Source organism: Lynx rufus, unplaced genomic scaffold, assembly GCF_022079265.1.
Source record: "Lynx rufus isolate CCGP_SWC_20201006 ecotype Redwood Valley unplaced genomic scaffold, mLynRuf1.p SCAF_5, whole genome shotgun sequence".
NCBI lineage: Eukaryota > Metazoa > Chordata > Mammalia > Carnivora > Felidae > Lynx > Lynx rufus.
Genome location: NW_025814867.1, coordinates 63910886 through 63930864, shown reverse-complemented (window position 1 = coordinate 63930864; position 19979 = coordinate 63910886). Strand labels below are relative to the sequence as shown.

Genomic DNA, 19979 nt, shown 5'->3' with positions numbered 1-19979 from the left:
GCGGGGGATGCCTTTGCCCGGGACTGAGCTGAGGCTGCTAATTGTTCCATCTCCAGGATCTCATTTAAGCCCAAACTGCCATCCCGGGGTGTATTATTCAGTCATCTGTCAGAGCCATCGAGAACTATTCTTCAGCTTAGAAGTGAAATTTAAAATGGGAGAGAAGTAGGTTAATTTTTTTTTTTCTCAGTGTTGCCTTTAATGACATTAGAGCAGTTACTAAAATAAAAACAAATACCAAACAACAACATACTCTACATTCAAAAAAGTAGCAGATATTTATTTATTTCAGACCAAGAACTACCCAGTGCCTTGTGTTTGAAATATGAAATGGATTGCTTGTATTATGTCTGCTCCCTGACCTTGGGCCCAGAGCAAGAGCTACACCTGCTTGGCTCCCAAGCTGCTGGTGGAAAGAACTAGGTGTTGACGTGTCTTTGTTACAAATTATTAATTCCAAGAGGATCCCCTGTTTCTTAAGGAGTTAAAGATCAAGTGCACTGTTTCTCAAACTGCGTGTTGACAGAGGTGCTTCGGGCTCCCACAGAGGAAGTTCAATCCTTCTTGAACCAGGAGGATTCTCTATAAGATTGGGGGGAGGGGTCCTAGGCAGGGGTCTCCTATAAATGAAGCCAGAGAAGAAGGAAGGAAGAGTAGGAAGGAAAAACAGAGGGACAGGTTCTTTGGGCCCAGTGCAATAACAGAAACATGAACATGTTCATTGGTAGCACAGAGGTGAGTGATTGACAGTGAGGTTTCAGAGAAGGTGGTACTTAAGTTGAATCTGACAAGAGTGAATAAATTTACTAGGGATTCAGGAGGTGAAGGGTGTCTTAGGCCAAGGAAACACATCATCAGAGAGGCAAGAAACAATATGGTACATTTAAAGAACACAAATAGTTTAGTCTCAAGGACCACGGAATAAGAGCAGATGGGAGCCTACCAAGGTGGTATGGCAGATAGAGGGCCAGTTCGTAGGAGGCCCTGCAAGCCATATGCAGGTGGTTTTGCCCTTATCTGGCTGTATGGAGCCATTAAAAGAATTTCAAGGTGGGGACGCTTGGGTGGCTCAGTCAGTTAAGTGTCTGGCTTTTGGTTTTGGCTGAAGTCATGATCTCACAATTCGTGGGTTCAAGCCCTGCATCGGGCTCCGTGCTGATAATGTGGAGTCTGCTTGGGATTCTCTCTCTCACTCTGTCTCTGCCCCTCCCCACTCACTCTGTTTCTCTCTCTCTCTCAAAAAAATAATAATAATAATAATAATTTCAAGGTGAATCAGCTCTAGGATACCATTCAGACCCTCTATATTTGCCTTCAGTTTCTCTACCCTCTTTAGTGCTTTAGTAGAGAAACAGCCATTGTTTAAGGTATGATTTATGGCCCTTACTTTAAAGACTTTATACAGTTGACCCCTGAACAGCATGAGCTTGAACTGCATTGGTCCACTTACATGCAGATTTTTTACAGTATGTATTGTAAATGTATTTTCTCTTCTTTATGATTTTCTTAATAACATTTTCTTTTCTCTAGCTTACTTTATTGTAAGAATACAGTCCATAAAATACATCACTATAGGACATATTTTTTTTAATGTTTATTTATTTTTGAGAGAGAGAGAAAGAGTGCAAGAGTGCAAGCAAGGGAGAGGCAGAGAGAAAGAGAGAAAGAGAGAAAGAATTCCAAGCAGGCTCCACACTGTCAGCACAGAGCCCAGTGCGGAGCTCAAACTCATGAAATGTGAGATCAAGACCTGAGCAGAAATCAAAAGCCACCAACTGAGCCACAGAAGTGCCCCAAGATATATGTTAACCAACCGATCTATGTTATTGGTAAGGCTTTTGGTGAATAGTAGATTATTATTTGTTAAGTTTTTGAGAAGTCAAAAGTTATGCATGGATTTTTGACTCCACAGGGGTCAGTGTCCCAACCCTCACACTGTTCGGGAGTCAACTGTATTCCCAAAGAAAAGCTGTTGATTCCTTTGCTATGGTCAACATTACAGCACCATAGACTCTTACTGGGACCTGGACAATTCCAGAGGCCGTTTAGTGTTTATCAACAGAGGGCGCTGTTGCTACTTCTCCCTTGTGTGAGATTAACTCTCTGCCTGAAGTTAATATTCCTGATCTCTGGACACTGAATTGCAGTAGCACTACACTACTCACTCAGTCATTGCCAAAACTATTTCCAAATGCTCTTTGCAGTGGAAAGGGGTGGTGGTAACAATAATACTTGTTCCCCTCACTTTCAGCCACTGAGCCCTTTTCCCCCACATTTTGCAGAGGAGTGAACCAGGGCTCAGATAGGTTACATCACTTGTCTCGGATGAACCTACTGGTCATGAGCAGAACCTGGACAGGACTCAGGCCTCTGGAGCTTCAGTTCAGGGCTCTGAGAGGTGACACTCCCGGCTCCTCCCTTACTGTCTTGAAGGTCGAAATAAGTAGGAGGGGCTGTGCCGTGTCCATATTGAGTTACCAACTTGATGCCTCCTTCTTTTAGCTCTTTCCTGACCAAGGAGGAAAGGGAGCAGGATGAGAGGCCGGAAGGTGAAGGAAGTGCTACTAGAGTCAGAGAAAATAGATGCAAAAAGCTGAGAAAGATGAGACGCAAAGGGGCAGACAGCACTAAGACTCTCCCCTCTTCCCAACTACAAGCATCCATCACCTGCTGTTTTCATCCATAAACACACCACTTCATCTGTGGGGTGAGCACCCACCATTCCAGGTACTGGAAACACAACGATGAGACATGACCCAGGCCTTCATGAGTCACGTGGCCTAGAAGGAAAGACAACATTTAACATGAAGCACAGGACAGGGTCACAAACAATCATAGGCAGCATCTGCTGACAGCTGATCTGTGCCAGGCATTGTCAAACACTTTATATACATTATCACATTTAATTTTCACGGCCATCCCAGGAGTCAGGTACCGTTATCTCCATTTTTCAGATGAAGAAACTGAAGCCAAGACAGTTAAGAGACTCGCCTAAGGTTATGCAGCTGGGATTTGAATCCAACTGATCTTGGAAGCAGCATCACACTCCCGGGGAGCAGTCATAGTTGAAATGTATTTTAGAAGACATATATGAAATGCATTTAGAAGTTAGACATATTGGTCATCCCTGCTACTGTGTGAGAGTGGGAGGTAGACTTCACGTATCTCAAGGAGCAAGTGAAGAGAAATCTTCTGTTCTGGTGTTGGCCCCTCACCACACCCTATTCTCTTCTGATTCTGTGTGGTTGACACTTTATTGTGGTTCCAAAGACCCAAGTTGCCCATTTTCGGGGAAATAGTTGCTTCTGTTCAATGTTGTCCCTTTGATCACAAATTTAGATTTATTGCTATCTGTTTTATTCTAGCCTCACTTTTAAGATAGAGATTAACTTACAGTCTCAAGTAATAGCAGAGTCAAATCCAGTTGAGACTGTTAATACAAGATATTTTCATAATCAAGGAAACTAAAGTTTCTTCACCTACTGACTATTTTCTGACAGAGGAGATACTTGTGTCTCCACACCCAGACCTAGCTCCCCTTCCTCTCACACTAGCCCTTACCTTGGAGAGAAGATAAAAACAAGTTATTGAATATTGCCTTTTTTTGGTTAACTTGACAACCGTTATGAAAACAAACCCAAAAAACCAAAATGATGGAGATGTTTTACAAAGTAAATGCTAAATAGAAATTGATCCTTAAAGCATTTAAGATTTCTGTGTGTGTGTGTGTGTGTGTGTGTGTGTGTGTGTGTATGTGTGTATCTGTCTGTCCATCTCTGTCTGTCTTCCCTATCGGTGTTCTATAACAGTGATCTAGATAATTGTTCTCTATAGTTGGAAATGAATGTAGACATTGCTTATCAGAACTAAAGTCTTCTATTATTACTTTTTTTCTTTACAGGGTCGTCATGTTAAAACGGGCCAGCTTGCAGCCATTAAGGTTATGGATGTCACAGGGGTAATGTATCTTTATTTTGCCATCTCAGTAGCTATATAGTTATGATAGAGAAATTAGTGAAAAAATCATTTTTCAGAAATAGAATCTTCTTAAACATCTAAGATATTTCCCCACTGAGCTTAACATAGAGCAGTAAGAGTATTCAACATCTGACTGAGAAGACCAGGGATAAACCATTCTAATTAAATTAGAAACCTCCACACTGCCTTATGTAGAGCAAATAATGTGTTTCAAAAATTTACATAAACACAACCAAGGATATTTGCATATGAAGACAGAACACGGATTTGAAGGTATTAAAAGAATAATACAGAGATTACACAGAAGAGATGGGTCTTAACAGTTTTCCCAAAGGTCCACCTAACGCTGGAGTAGATAAGAGTTTGGGTAGCTCTAAAATCCTAGTAGGATATTTAACATAAACATTTCCCTCCTCGAAATTATTGACCAAATAACCAAAAATTCTTGTTATAATGGAGCAACACTGAAACAAAATTTCTGCCTGGATGATCAAAAGGAATAGACTTTATTTTAAATACAATCTTATGCTTTCAATCTTTTTGCTGCGGCTATTTAAAATATTTTAATGCCTTTTTGAGAGTACAGAGCAAAAATCAGACTTGAAAACACACACCGGACATCAAAAATATGTTAATAATTTTCTATTGTTCTGGGGATTTTTCTAAGATGTCTGCTTGCTGTACATAAAAGCTAAAAGACCAAAGTCTTCCATTTGGCCCAGAAGTGGTTTATTTGATGTAAATAGACACAGAATGAATGAACCACATGAAGATACCAAGAACCAACATACAAATTTTAAAAAGGCACACAATATATCTGTTTGTCAGACAGACTTCAATCTATATATATCTTTTCTGGCCTAGTTTGTTACCTTTGATAAGTATACATTATATGATACACTGTCTACCGTAATACTAATTTCACTAATGTTCATTTATACCACACTTCGTGCTGCCTTCCTTTCCTTACTTATTAATGATCTGAGTTCATCTTTAAATTATAGATACCTTTCAGTGGCAAAAAATCGTTCCCTTGTTTATTGGCACTTTGATAAAGTACTACTCCCTTTTATTTGTCCTTTCATTTATTTATTTTATTTTTTCAAATACGTTATTCAAATTTCAGAGGTTGCAAACCAGTTCAGATACTTAATCCCTATTAGTTTATTAGTTCACCTGGCCTTTACTGAATAAGAAATTGCATGTAGACTATATGAATTAGGTTTAGATTCTGCCACTTGAAACAGAAAACTCAAAATAACAAAGGCTGGAGCACAATGCAAGTGTCTTGCTGTCTCATGTTAAAGGAGTCTGGAATCTATAGCCCAGGGATGTATGGCAACAGTGTGACCAAGTGTCTTCCACCCTAAAGGTCACTTCCATGGTTCAAGGTGGTTGTCAGATTTCAATTGATCACATTCTTTGGCGGCAAGAAAAGAAGAGTGAGTGGGTGGGAGCAGAAGGGTACAGAAAAGAGCTCCTTCCACTAAAATCTTGTCTACTTGTATACAACATTTCTACTTAACTTCTGCTTTCATTGGGTGTACCTGGCTGCAAGGGAAACTGGGAAATGTAGTTTTTTATTCTCCCAATATGTGCAGTTAAAAATCTGGGTTCTGTTAGTCAGGCAGGAAGGGAGAATGGATACAGGTGTGGTCAGTTAGCAAATCTGACACAAAAGTCAAGATCAGGTACTATCAGTATCTACACAGAAACCCATTATAAGTTTGTAAACCCTTTGCAAAGTGTTTACCACAAAACAAGTCAATTTGTTTTGCAATTCTGCTGAAGTCATACTACTATATTTTCCCTGGATTGAATAGGATCTTCACATAATGTGATGCACTTGGCAGTTTAACAATTGCTGGTTGTGGGTGGGGTCCAAGACATTCATGCTGCAAAGTTCCGTTGTGTGGCTCTGTGGAACCGACAGTTGATTTCCATTGACATCATTAATCTCAGCGCACAAAGCTGTATGTTGATGCGCAAAGTATGACTTGAGAGCACTGGATATTACTTTTCTAGTTTCTGGTTCTATTTTTGAGACTTCAAGTTGCTTGAAGAACCACTGACTATTGTTAGACCACCTTGCTTTGGAATCAACACAGCTTTTTATCCCATCGTATGTATTCTCAGTTTAAGGAGTGTCAGCCCTTTTAAACTGAGTTCCACAAGATAGCGAAGCTCAACAGAAAATAACTTGGGAGTCTCTTTTCTCAATTCTCCGGAGGATGATACAGAGCTAAGGCTGTTGCCAGCACATAGGGAGTCGATCCGTTGCATACAATGTATGCTTTATGTTATTTAGGCTTAATTTTCTAAGGGAACCCTTTTTTTTTTTTTTAATTTTTTTTTTCAACATTTATTTATTTTTGGGACAGAGAGAGACAGAGCACGAACGGGGGAGGGGCAGAGAGAGAGGGAGACACAGAATCGGAAACAGGCTCCAGGCTCTGAGCCATCAGCCCAGAGCCTGACGCGGGGCTCGAACTCACGGACCGCGAGATCATGACCTGGCTGAAGTCGGACGCTTAACCGACTGCGCCACCCAGGCACCCCAAGGGAACCCTTTTTGAAAAGGCTGAGTAGTTTCCCTGATTCAGGCACATCATTGACTATTTTGTAACCATTGACGCTTTATCAAAGATAAATATGGATAACACATCAGGAGATAGTTTTCTTATTTCCCTCGGTGTCTGATACAGCATCAAATGACTTTTGTATCACCCCCTTACACACTACAGTCAGTGTATGATTTCCTTTGTGGAATTTGTGTGGTATCCTCAGAAAACAATCTATTTCATTTTGCCATGTTGTCTTTTGTGTATTATGGAATGCTGCAAACGCTTCTTACCAATTATTATAATTGCGCTCATTATAGCTGCTCTGTTAAAAATGGAGATGAATTCTCAAAGGTCGTCTTTGTTAATTGTCTGCAGTGATCTACTGCAAAGTTACTATAGTTTATTGTAATGAAATTGATAAAACCATAAGCTTGAAATCAATTTTTAAATTATTGTTTTTATTCTACACCACTTTCTTTTTTTTTTTTTTTTAATAGAAAATAGCCACAAAGAGAACTGGATATAATGCTTCTGCTCTTCTGGGTTTAATGCCGAGACACTTCCAAAATTGCCAATATTTGCTTCAGAATTAGTACTTCGACTCAGACTCAGTCTTTGAAGTTGTTTTAGTTCCTGAAATAATTATGAGAATTTCTTCATTTCGCAGCTTTCTGGGGATTCCTTCCCAGCTGGGTTTGTGTACTCTAGATTTGCCTACAATATCTAAACAACATTTCTCAAAGTGGACCACTAGCTTCAGTGAACTGTCAGCCCTCTGGTGGTCTTCATGAGAAAGGGTCCTGGGGGACCCTCAGAAGCTGCCTTTTCTACAAGCTCCTCAAGGAACTCCAGATTCGTGAAAGTCAGAGGGGCACTTCTCTAGGCTTTTAGATGTGCTGCTTTCTGGCCACCATATGTGAAGAAACTGTGGTTCTTTGATCACCCTGTAAATGATTCTCATTTTCATTTGGAGAAAAATTCCTGGTGTAAACCAGTCCCTTTACAATGATACCTTGAAGCCCACACAGGACTTAAGGAGATAATAACTTAATGCCATAGGCTTTCACCTTTATAATGACTGGTTCTGATCCTATTGCTCAGGACACTGTGGGGTGTAGTACCAAAGCCCCCCTCAAACCAAATGAAGCTGAAAATGGAAATTATTGGAAGTCACATAGTGTGATTAGGAATGTTGGCTCTCTCTATCTTTGTGCTCTGCTTTCCTCCCACCAACAGGTCCAGGCTCATGTTCTAATTACTTCATTATTGTAAGTCCCAGCAAAGTGCCAGTCTGAATATCAGTGGTGCAGCTTGGGTCACGTCCCTATTCCTGAGCCAACCCTTGTTTCCTTCTTCCATATCTGGATTGGGTGCCTCACCCTGGAAGCTACAGGGACTAAGGGCTGGATGATTCATGAAAGGACGATTCACTAAAGAAAAACACGAGAGATATTTGAGGAAAGGGTGGGAAGGATGCTGAGTAGGTAAAACCGGGAGAATTGCAGCACTGTGCTATCAAATACCATTGCAGTGGATGTGCTTAAAACTGATTTGGTTCTCAAGTGCCTGTCTAAGTGCCTTTGTTATGTTGCAGCCAGAAATAATAATAATGGTAACTAACACTGCGGGAGTGATTATTACGAGCCAGACTCTTTCAAGCACCTTCTATATTCTGATTATTTAATCCTTTCAGTAACCTACAAAACAACTTCCATTAGCAGCGCCATTACAGAGATGAGAAGACCGGGCTTATTAAGTGTCTGGCTCAATGTAACGTGTACATGGTAGGGTGACTATTTCAGCCTGAGCGATTTAACTCTATCCTTGAAATCCATCATCTCAACCACATTGCTATAGGTCTCCAATTAACACAGAAAGGCATTTAGTGTTTAATTTACTGTGTGTTTTTTTCCCATTAATATATTCAATAAACATTTACTGAAAACTGAGTTTCTGATGGGCACTGGAAATTCAAAGATGAAAAAGTGCTCCTTTGTCTGCAGGGGAACTCACAATTATATAACCTCGCCCCAAATATTTATAAGTGAAACGAATCCATTTTATAATAAAGTTATAAAATTCATGAACCAAGCTACTTATAAAGTTTGATATTGACAGTGAGGTAGAGTAATTAAGCCCAGGAAGGACAATCAGACAGATATTCCTGGCCAAGGAGACAGCCTGTGCCAAGGCATGGAGGCTGAAATAGCATTGAAGTATATTCTGGAAACTATTACATGATTTAGTTTCAAAAGGGCTGAGGAGAAAGTGATACAAGATCCTTCTGGACAAGGTAGGGCCAGGTCATGAAGGAAGTAAATAGCATGACAGGATTTTACATGGTTTTCAAACTTTCTGTTTTCCCAATAGAACATTTTGATCACATCCTCTTAGGCAAAAATCCAATATATAAAAGAAATATAAACTTTTTTTTTTAAACCAGGGATGGGATGCTATACGTCCTGGTCCTTTCCCCCAAACCAGTGCAAGAGCCAATGTGGGAGCCAGAAGTTGAACAGTAAATTAATGTGATGGGATTGTCTACTAGGAGGATCCATTTTAAACCCTGTTTGACTGAGTTCCTATTTCAGTCCTGCTTACTGAATTCCTGTGGCTGAAGCTCATGACCAGCCTCCATCCTTCTTTGAAGGGTAAGGAAGTGGTCTCCCTGGAGCCTCTGGTAGAGGGCTTTGCCCATAGTTAATGTTGGCTAAAACTGGACCAAAAAAAAAAAAATCTTTTCATCCGGATTGTTTTGAAGAGTCAGGGTACATACTGCTACAAGCACGTTTCGTTCCTCTCTCCCAAAGAGAGACTGTTCAGGGGAGCGATTGGTAGCACAGAACATAACATTAATAATAGTCATAACAACAACATCCATGGTCAAAATAAAAATGGCTGAGTACTTATCATATGCCAAGCACTGTTTTACTTAATACAACATATATTAGTCTGTTTAATCCTCGAAACAACTCCCATTAGCGGACACTGCTACTGTGTTCATTTTACAAATGAGTAATTAAAAGCATGAAGAGCCTAAGTAACTTGTCCAAGCCCCACAGATAGTAAATGGCAGAGTTGGAATTCAAAGTCAGCCAGTTAGGGTGTGTCCACTCTCCCCACAGCCCTGTTTTAGGAATGAAAGATGAGGGAGTATCCATGGAGCATGGCCCGCAGACTCAGGTAGAGCTGAGATCACCTACTACCTCCTTACTGACAGTGACCTTGGGGGGGATAGGGGCAGGGATGGAAGGAGAGAGAGAATCCCAAGCAGGCTCCGTGCTCTCGGCATACAACCTGATGTGAGGCTTGAACTCACAGACCATGAGATCATGACAGCCAAAATCAAGAGTTGGACACTTAACCAACTGAGCCACCCAGGCACCCCATGAGTCTCATTTTTCTTATGTGTTGGCTGGAAATACAGACATCACAAACTTATACTGAGGCTAAAATGATATAATATCTGGTGCTTGGCACATAACAGGTCCTCAATAAATGATCTTAATTATTAGTCCTGGTAAGATACAGTGAATTCCTGAATGGGGCAGTCGATAGGAATGGAAAGAAGAGTTTGGAGCATGCATTGAACTTCTGTCATTAGTAGATGATAGTGTGGAGATGTCAGCCTATGCTGTGAACTGTGCACCATCCCCGGGTTAGTCTCTTGTTGATGTGTGTAAATGGTTTGAATCAGCCCTGTCTTCATCACCTCAATTACAGAGTTATTAGTCTTACCCTGAACAATGTCTCACCCCAAGCATGTACCAAATGACCTACTATAGAGCAGGATCTAGGAGAGAATGTATATAGCTAGATTCTAGAAGCCAAAGATTGAAACCATAATTATTCGTTCATTTAAGAATGAAAGGGTGTGCTATGTTCTGGACTGATAGCAATGAGTAGAACAGACACAGGCTCTGTCTTCTGGAATCTTACATTCCAACATGTATAAAAGACATGAAAAATAGCCGAACAATTACTTAATCACAGTTTTGATTAGCTTCTAAGGACTGTACAGAGGGTATTAAGAGAGAATTTAAGAGGAAACGAATCTATCCGGGTGGCTAGTATGTTTCCTGATAAAGTGACAGGTAAGTGAGATCTGAGGATGAGTAGATCTCGGTTTTGTGTTACTAGGGCTGGGAGAAGGGCGTTCTCAGCTCTAGGAGTCTCACTCTCAGGTGGGTTCAAAAAAGCCTGGGAATCGGTAAGTGAGATCCGAGGATGAGTAGATCTCGGTTTTGTGTTACTAGTGCTGGGAGAAGGGCATTCTCAGCTCTAGGAGTCTCACTCTCAGGTGGGTTCAACAAAGCCTAGGAATCCCCAGCCCACACCCTTCTGCTTCAGAGACCCCTCTGGACGCCTCTTTGGGACTTCTCCTTTGGGGCTTTTCAGGTCGGCATCTTTAGCAGACAGATCGTCTGATAAAGCACATGATGAGAACTTTTAACAAAGAAAAGATAAACATGTTATTTTTGTGTCCATAATACCTTTTACCTTGGAGGCTATATTTAGTGCATCAGTTCTGTATGGTATACAGCATTTGGAACTTAGAAAGCTTCTAGAGCTCTAAAAATGAACAAGCTGAGCTGCCCACTGCCTGCACATTTCAGCATCTCCCCCTGTCTTGCCTACAGACTGTCCCCCTTTTGGTGGCTTATGTCTGTCCAGGTCTCTGCACACGTGCATGAACACTGGGTGTATAGACTTGTCATATATGTATGCACGCATGTCAGACAGATTCCTTAAGAGCAAAGAATGAACCTGGAAACTACTGTCTATGCCCCCAAACTAATGAGGGTGAACAATGAGGCTCATTTTTAAAAATATTTGTACATCATTACGGTTTGTATTCAGTAGTGCCTTTCATTTGTGTACCTCTAAGCATTTGGTCAAAATTATAGTTAATTCTCTTATGCCCCTAGTGAAGTTGAGATACGTGTAGGGGAGGATGTTGGCACACAGAGGTATGAGGAGTACCTGGATCATTGAGCGTGCTATTCAAATCCAGGTTTGCAACCAGGCTCTTCGGTAGCAGACTGTGGGGTCTCCTTCTGTACGTTCACCCCCTCCTCTGTGCTGCCAGCACATTTCCATTTCATATGTATGTCCACCTTTGGACTTTATCAGGTTCTTTCTTATTGGGCGCTTTTTTTCTTTTGTGGCTTGACTTCCCCATCAATATGTTGGCTCTCTTCCCAGTGACTTGAAGCTCACCCCTTGTGTTCCCTTTATGGAAAGTCCTCCCTCATTTAAAGCCTACTGACTTTAATGAGCCAGGAATGGAAACTGTGCAGTTTTCATCTCTGTACCTCCTGCAGGACTTGCTAACCTAGAACCTGGGGCATAGTAGATGCTATACAAAATGATAATATATATGTGAAAATAAGAGACCAGAGAAACTATAAAAGAGTAGAAAGCCAGATAAAAGAAAAACAAATCCAAATGATAAGCCACAGAAAACTAGAAAATTATTTTTTTCCTGGTAACCAAAACACAAAGGGGAGGCATTATCAATTATACTGTTTATACCATCAGATAAGACTCATTCCAATTCCTGTGAGCTGTTACCTGAATTATAGGTGTAGGGTCCCTGAGGATGTAAGCCACCTCATTTATGTAAGACTTGAGGCAAGTTAGTGACAACACTACCAGGAGTAAAACTCATTTACTTCTGTGTTAACTTGATCAAGGGTCTTTATTTATTTTATTTATTTATTTTTAATTCATGGTTTTATAAGGAGTCATCATCAGTGGAAGCTTGGGTATGAGTAAAATGCACATCAGGCTGTGCTAGCTGGATCTCTAAGGGACAGCATTTCCCAGCAAGAGAAATTTCCCAGCAAGAGAGCAGGTTAGCCTCATGGGAAAGAAGAGCACTGTAGATTGGCACTTTCATCTTGTATATTCTAGTTTTGACATTTCAGGGCTCCCTTACCCTGAGCATGTTGCTTAACCTTGCCTTGTGGATCACACCCCCTCTCTTATAAGAGAAGTAAGCATAGTTATTTATAAAGATAGTTTTTGAGAACAATATGTAGAACACTATGTTCAGTGCATATTATTATTATCACGGTGTCTCTTGCCGACATCTTTCCTTTTTCTCTCCATGGTACCAACAATTCCTATAGAAGACAACATGCCATACCCCTTCCATCTATAGGGCTTTGGCAGTCACTATTTTTCTGCACGAAAATTGGTTCCCTCCATAGTCACACCATGTCACACTTTTTTTCTTTCTTCCCACTGGGTACCCCCGACAAGGCCTTCAGAATTCAGCCCAAACTTGAAATCCTTGGTGCTGTCTCCCCTGATGCCTCCAATTAGATTAGCTATCCATACCTCTCCTGTTTGTAACTGTTCATGCATCTGTGTCATTCTTTGATTTCCATCGGTGTTCCCCACTAGCCTATAGTTAAGTTTCATTGTGGCAGAGCTTGAATCCATGGTGCCCATTGTTGTATTATTATATTATTAGCATTTAGCACTGTGCCTGGGGTACAGTAGGGAGTTAAATGTTTATCTAATGAATTCATTAGCTTAAGACTAACATATACAGCAAATCCAGGCACTGCCTACAGAATGTCAAGGCAAAGTCCCAGTTCTCTCAAGGCTTAGGTCATTGGACCATTCTGGGTTTGTTTCCTTCAATGTATAAAAATACAGTTTACAGGTGCATAACCCCACCTTGAGATAATTTTACGAGATCCGTACATGCTTAAATATTATCTAATTTTTAATATACATTCATGTTTAATAAACTGTGATAAAACAAACCTCAAACTGTATGTTATATACCAACAAACACACTGGAAAATGGCAGCCTCTTAATTTGTACTGCTAAGTTACTCCGTTCGTGTGCACAATTTCATTCAGGAAGAAGAATTTCCACTGAAATTTCAGAGTTTTCTGTTTAAAAAGAGAAATTTGCAATTACTTATCTTGTTTTTTCTATGCCTTGGAAACAAAACAAAACTGAAAATTAATGAGCTACTGAAGCTGATGTGGGACTTTATATTTCTTTCAAACATCTAACGTATTCACTAAAACAGCTTCTTTGTTGTCATTGATTAATTTTATAACTAGATATCACATAGTTACACTCACAAAAATAAATGTTACTGATTTTAAAAGTCTAGTTTTTGTTGATGCTATATTTGTTATATTTATATATTTATATTTAATATTTATATATAATTATTTATTATATATAATTATTTATAATATATTATATATAATATATTATATATATATATAATATAATTATTTATATATAATTAATATTATATATTAATATTTATATATAATATAAATATATATATAAATATATATATTTATATATTTATATTTATATAACATGTTATATTTATCCTGAATAAAATTTCTATTAGAGGAAAGGATTTCACTATTACAAATTATTTTAAAACGTACATTCTGGAAAATGTCAACAACCCCTTTAAATTCTAATAGTCTCTGATTCTTTAACAATAAATTATCTTCAACTTCGTGTCATATTCTGTCAACAGTTGAGTTGAGAATGATAGGGAAATTAACACAAACAACTGCCTAATGCCAACAAGTGCTATGGAAAGCAGGACTGGTTGAGCAGGAGCAGAAGTGGTTCTACCTGATGCCCATATGCCTAGGGTGTAGTGGCACTTACCAGTCTATACATCTCATACTTCTGAACTGAAACTGACCCGTCCCTTGGATTATTATAAGTTATGCAGTTTTACTCTTGTTCCATGGATTGAGAGCTAAATGTTGGTCAAACTCTTTGTTACAGAGCACACTAATATTAAATGCCTTATTAATTCCATTTTTAAATCCTAGCATAGTGTAGGTGCTTAAAGTATATTCCCCATGTATTAAATATGCAACTTAAAATCCCTCTTTTATCCCTTGATATCATTCATAAGCAAATACTATTGTGTGCTAACAAGCTTCTTTAATTGGAGGACCAAAGGCGCGTTTCTCTTCATCCCTGGCTTGAAATGTTCCCAGACACTTCTTTCATGATTAGCAGCTTTTGTTTTATCACCATGGGTAACTGGAGTTTTCAGTAGAGAATTAAGAGCACTGGCTTTGGAGTCAGAGAAATCTTGCTTTGAATCTTAGCTCTGACATTTAAAATACGAATGAACTTGGGGGTTACTTAACCTCTGTGAAATTCATTTTCCTCACTTGTAAAATGGGATCATTAAATCATCTACTTAATAGAGCTGTTTTGAGTATGAAATAAGATAACACACACAGTTTCTGGGACATAGTGGAGGTGGGCTTTGGCTATGTTTTATAACCCTGGTATCATATTGTTATATGATATCGTCATTAGAGGCAGTCAATGGCTTAAAAGCATCTCCTGGATGCGTCCATTTCCTTGCATGTGAAAACCACTTTCTTCTCACATGGAAGAGTTGTCTGCCAGCAATAAGAGAGAGCATGCCCCAGTGCACAGGTACTTTTCCAGCCTCTACTAGGGCACATTTACTAATGTTCCATTGGCCAGAGCAGGTCACATGGCAGAGCCCAGAGACAAAAAGAAGAACTAATGGGCTCCCTTTCTTCATGAAGGAGGCTGCAGAATATCATGGCCTTTCTACTCCCTCTCTGTCTCCTTCCCAGTCCAAGTCTACCACAAATACTAAGCAATAAATAGATTCCCATGATCTTGTGAAAAAAGCAATCTTCTTTCTTTTGACAATAAAGCTGTGCTTAAATAAGCACTTAGTTTTTTCCAAGCCCTGAGAGGCAGCTTAAATAGATATTCTTATTTTCAATCACAGGTGAAAATGGCTGATATCCAGAGAGTATCTATGCAATGCCTGAGGGTACATAATGAATCAGCTTGGACTAGATTTTGCAGTATCAGTACTGAAGTAATAGTTCTTCCCAGTATCCTGGACTTGGCTTTTAAAAATTATTCCCTTGGGGCGCCTGGGTGGCGCAGTCGGTTAAGCGTCCGACTTCAGCCAGGTCACGATCTCGCGGTCCGTGAGTTCGAGCCCCGCGTCGGGCTCTGGGCTGATGGCTCAGAGCCTGGAGCCTGTTTCCGATTCTGTGTCTCCCTCTCTCTCTGCCCCTCCCCCGTTCATGCTCTGTCTCTCTCTGTCCCAAAAATAAATAAATGTTGAAAAAAAAAATTTTTAAATTATTCCCTTGTAAAATTTGTAACAATTTAGTACCATTACTTTTTTTTTTCATTTGTTTCCCAGTGAGCTTGATCCTTTTGCTTAATTCTTCAGACATAAGAATAACCCATTTACAAAACAGAAGACATCCTTTTCTTACAGCTTTGAAATCTAATTCTAGCCTCTGTTGTTATCTTTGTCTTTTTGAAACCATCGTAACCTCATCCTTTTCAATGAGCTGTGTTGTGAGAGGGTAGACCGCTTATGGAATGGTTGAATAAGTTCTCATAGTTACTAGTACGTGTGTGCTTTTCAGTTCCACTGCCTAACTTGCTGCCACCGTTGCCCTAGACTAGAAATCAGGATAAACCGTAGCCCTGAAGGCCTGATAAAATGCATGCCCACTTACAAGGTCACATAACCTCCAAATCAAGGTTCTATGCTAGAGCTCCATAACCATGACCCACAGTGGTTCCATAATTGTGTTTGGAAACAGTGCAGTTTAAACTAAAATTCAAGATACTTCCATTCTTGCCCTTCCACCCTTGTTATGTATTTATTTTTTTGGTTGACAAGATTAATAACAGTGTTTATTTTGCATTTATAACTCAAACATACTTCGTTCAAATATCACAAAAGACTGGGCATATAATACAATACTATTATAAATCTGTATGTAATTCTAGATGAGAAAACTTAAGTTCTGAAAGTTAGGTTAGGGATGCCTGGCTGGCTCAGTTGGAAGAGCATGCCACTGTTGATCTCAGGTTTGTGAGTTCGAGCCCCACGTTGGGTGTAGAGATAACTTAAATAAATAAAACTCAAAAAATACAAATAAAAATAAAAGCGAGGTTGCTTCCCTAAGGCCATGTAGCCAGAAAAGAGTGGAGCCCAAAGTGAACATGCACCCCATCTGCCGACCCTCATTTTTCTGACTCAGTGCATATGCTTTCTTCATTTTCATATTGCCTCAGTTTACCTTCGCAAAGTGATGGAGAACTTGCTGCCTTCATTCCGATCTCCAGTATTATTTATTTTGGATTTAATTATATATTGAATCACACTATTATTTAACTGTTTTTCTTAATAGTATGGTAAACTTTTTAAGATACTTTTCCCCTGGGGCATCTGGGTGGCTCAGTCGGTTGAGCGTCCGACTTCAGCTCAGGTCACGATCTTACGGTTCGTGGGTTCGAGCCCCGCGTCAGGCTCTGTGCTGACAGCTTGGAGCCTGGAGCCTGCTTCGGATTCTCTCTCTCTCTCTCTCTCTCTCTCTCTCTCCCTCTCTGTCTCTCTCGGTGCCTCCCCTGCTGCGCTCTCTCTCTCTCAAAAATAAATAAATAAACAAACATTTTTAAAAAGGATACTTCTCCCCTCTTGGATTGTCCCACATCACCCTCCATCCTGTTGAGAACCTAGGAGGCCGGCAGCAATGCTTATACAACCAACTTGTCTCTAAGAATGACCAAAGGTGAGATTGGCAGGCTGCCATTGGAAAGTGATTGGTGTTTCACTGCCCCAGGTAGTTGCCTCTTTAATGGAAGCAGCTGTCGATACCAGGCTGCTCACAGAAACCCTCAGGTTTGTTTTCCTCCTTCTGTTTGGGCTTCCCTAAAGTACATATGCTCACATCCTGCATTCATCCACAATTATTTGGCCCACATGGTAAGTTTAAAATAGCTTAATCTGCACCATAGTAAGACATTTGAGGCATGCTACAGGGGCCCTTCAACAAGTAGAAGGTCTGTGAAGGTCAGTCTGTCCTCAGGCTACAGTGAATGTGTAGGTAGTCTCTCATAGCTGCAGGGAAGAATCCATTGGTCATCGGATGCCATCCCTTCCCTCAGCCACTGTCCCAGCCCCTCACTCCTGGACTCCCCTCCTCAATGTTGGGGCCACATGCTTCTCCTTAGCTCAGCACCTCAATCTTATGTTCTGTTTTGAGATCAGTTAGTCTTTGATTTTGTTAAGACTTGTGACATGTAAGAGGCTTCACTCTCCTGGGTTTGCAAATCTCCATTGTTTTTCACTAAAACTTATTTTCTCATGATGAAGAAATGTCAGCACTTCACCGTTCTCATCTCACTCTCACCGTTTCCTCTCAAGTACCCCTGATGCCACTGTAGTAGCGGGGTCCTTGCAGGTGTCCTCTCTTTTATTTGTATTTGTTCACCGGCACTTTGCCTGGTGCTGGGCATGCTACAGAGAGCAAAAGCAGGCACCATTCCTGTGTTCACAGTTGGTACGGGCTGATAGGAAAGAGAGGCTAGGAAAGAGAGGCCTTAATCAAATGATAGGACAGGTAAGTGTAGATTGCAATTCTGGTAGGTGCTACAAAGGAAGATACATGTGATGATCCATGAGGCTAGAACCAAGTCAGACAGATCAGAAACCTTTGCTGGCGAAGGGACTCTGGAACTGAGACCTGAAGGCAGAGGAGAGCTTACAATCCATGAAGAGCGTCGAGTAGAAGAGCAATTATGACACATCTCCACACCAGTACCAACAATATGGTGCCTGTGTGAAGTGTAGGAGGTGGATAAGATACAGCAGGGGGGACTTGACATGGCCTGAGAGAAATAGGGAAGACATCCTGAGGAGGGCCCTTTAAGTTCGATTAGGAATAATGAGTAAAAGCTGTGTCCAGAGGAGGACGGGGAAAGAAGACATCACATGGAAAACCGCAGAAGGGCCCGACAATGTAGAGACTGAAGTGAGGCCAAGCAGCCCAAGCTGCAAGGGGACAGACAGGGACACAGCACGGGCGGCCTTTAGGTAAAGGTGATGTTACAACCTACCCTCAGAGATAATTGTTACTAATGCACATCTCACATAACTCTCCTGGGATGGAATTTTGCCTCGCCAATCTCAGAAATAAATCCAACTGATGTGTACATATCAATTTAAAATTATGGGAGAGCACATGCACCCCCCACTGATAGTGCCAGGGCCTCCAAAAGTGGCCAAGTTGATGGACTCCAAAGTGAAACTAAGAATGAATGAAACCCGAACATCAGGAAACTTAGTCTGTAGGAGAGTTACCTCTTTTCACATCCATGGCACTGCCACGTTCCCCCTTTCTTTTTATGTTTAGTTTCCAGAAGGTGAGATGAGTTCCCCTGTTTTGTGAACTTCTTCAGATCTAGGGAACTTACCCAGCTGACTTTCATCATCTTCAGTCAGTTACTTCAATAAAAGTAGGCTTCAAAGAAAATGAACCTAACAAATTTTAAATGTCAGAGCTTGTATTTTTTTTTTCTTTCCCCAATCTTTCCTACTGATCAGATATGATCAGTGATAGGTAGTCAGTGGACATAGTTCCCAGAAGCCGAGAGTGAATTTTATTTCAATAGTCTGTCTACCTTGATCTTTTCCAGGTGAAAGGATGAGCTTTTTCTTTCTAGCTGGTTGCATACTATGCCTGTTTGCTGTACAAACAGAAGAGCCTCTAGGATTGCCAATCTGATGTCTTGTGATTTTTTTCTTTGTAGTCAGTATGCTTGTTTACCACCACAGAAGAATAAAACTTAAGAAAGAATTTATTGTGTAGTTGATATAGATGGTGATGAAAAACAGAATCCTACTAAACACAGTGGCTGTTCATGACATAATATTTATTATTCTAATACAGGATGAAGAGGAAGAAATCAAACAAGAAATTAACATGTTGAAGAAGTATTCTCATCACCGGAATATTGCTACATACTATGGTGCTTTTATCAAAAAGAACCCACCAGGCATGGATGACCAACTTTGGGTATGTAGTGCTACCCAAATTTACTTTACTTACAGGAAGAACAACCAGGGCTGAATGGTTCATTTCTCTGTCCTCATGACTAAATTGGATTAAGTAACTCCTTCTTTGAAACTCTTGGCCCCATAATTTCCATAACATTGTGTTTTCAAGGTTCTTTCCCATTTCCCTAAATACCTTCCATTGTTTAAGTACCTTTATCTTCTACCCCTTAATGTGGGCCATCCCTAAAGCCAGTTGTTAAGTTCTCTGGTTTTTCCACTAGTGACCACATTTATTGAGTTAGGCATCACACTATTTGCTTTTTATGTATGTCATTTATTCCAGCTCTTTGAGATGGACATTATTATGGTCTCATTTTTTTTAGTCTCATTTCTTTTTTTCTAATTAATTAATTCATATTTTAATTTATATCCAAGTTAGTTAGCATGTAGTGCAACAATGATTTCAGGAGTAGATTCCTTAATGCCCCTTACCCATTTAGCCCATCCCCCACCCAAAAACCCTCCAGCAACCCTCAGTTCTCTTTATTTAAGAGTCTCTTATGTT

General features: G+C 40.2%; 1 protein-coding gene across 3 annotated transcripts in view; it reads left to right on the top strand.

Annotated features, from left to right (window-relative positions):
* Positions 1–19979, top strand: part of TNIK (TRAF2 and NCK interacting kinase) — a 395341-nt gene that overhangs the window by 229243 nt on the left and 146119 nt on the right. For all 3 annotated transcript variants that reach the window (XM_047099965.1, XM_047099964.1, XM_047099963.1), the window contains exons 3-4: positions 3902–3958; positions 19308–19433. In XM_047099965.1, coding sequence (XP_046955921.1) covers positions 3902–3958; positions 19308–19433 — 183 coding nt within the window. The remainder of the gene's footprint in view (positions 1–3901; positions 3959–19307; positions 19434–19979) is intronic.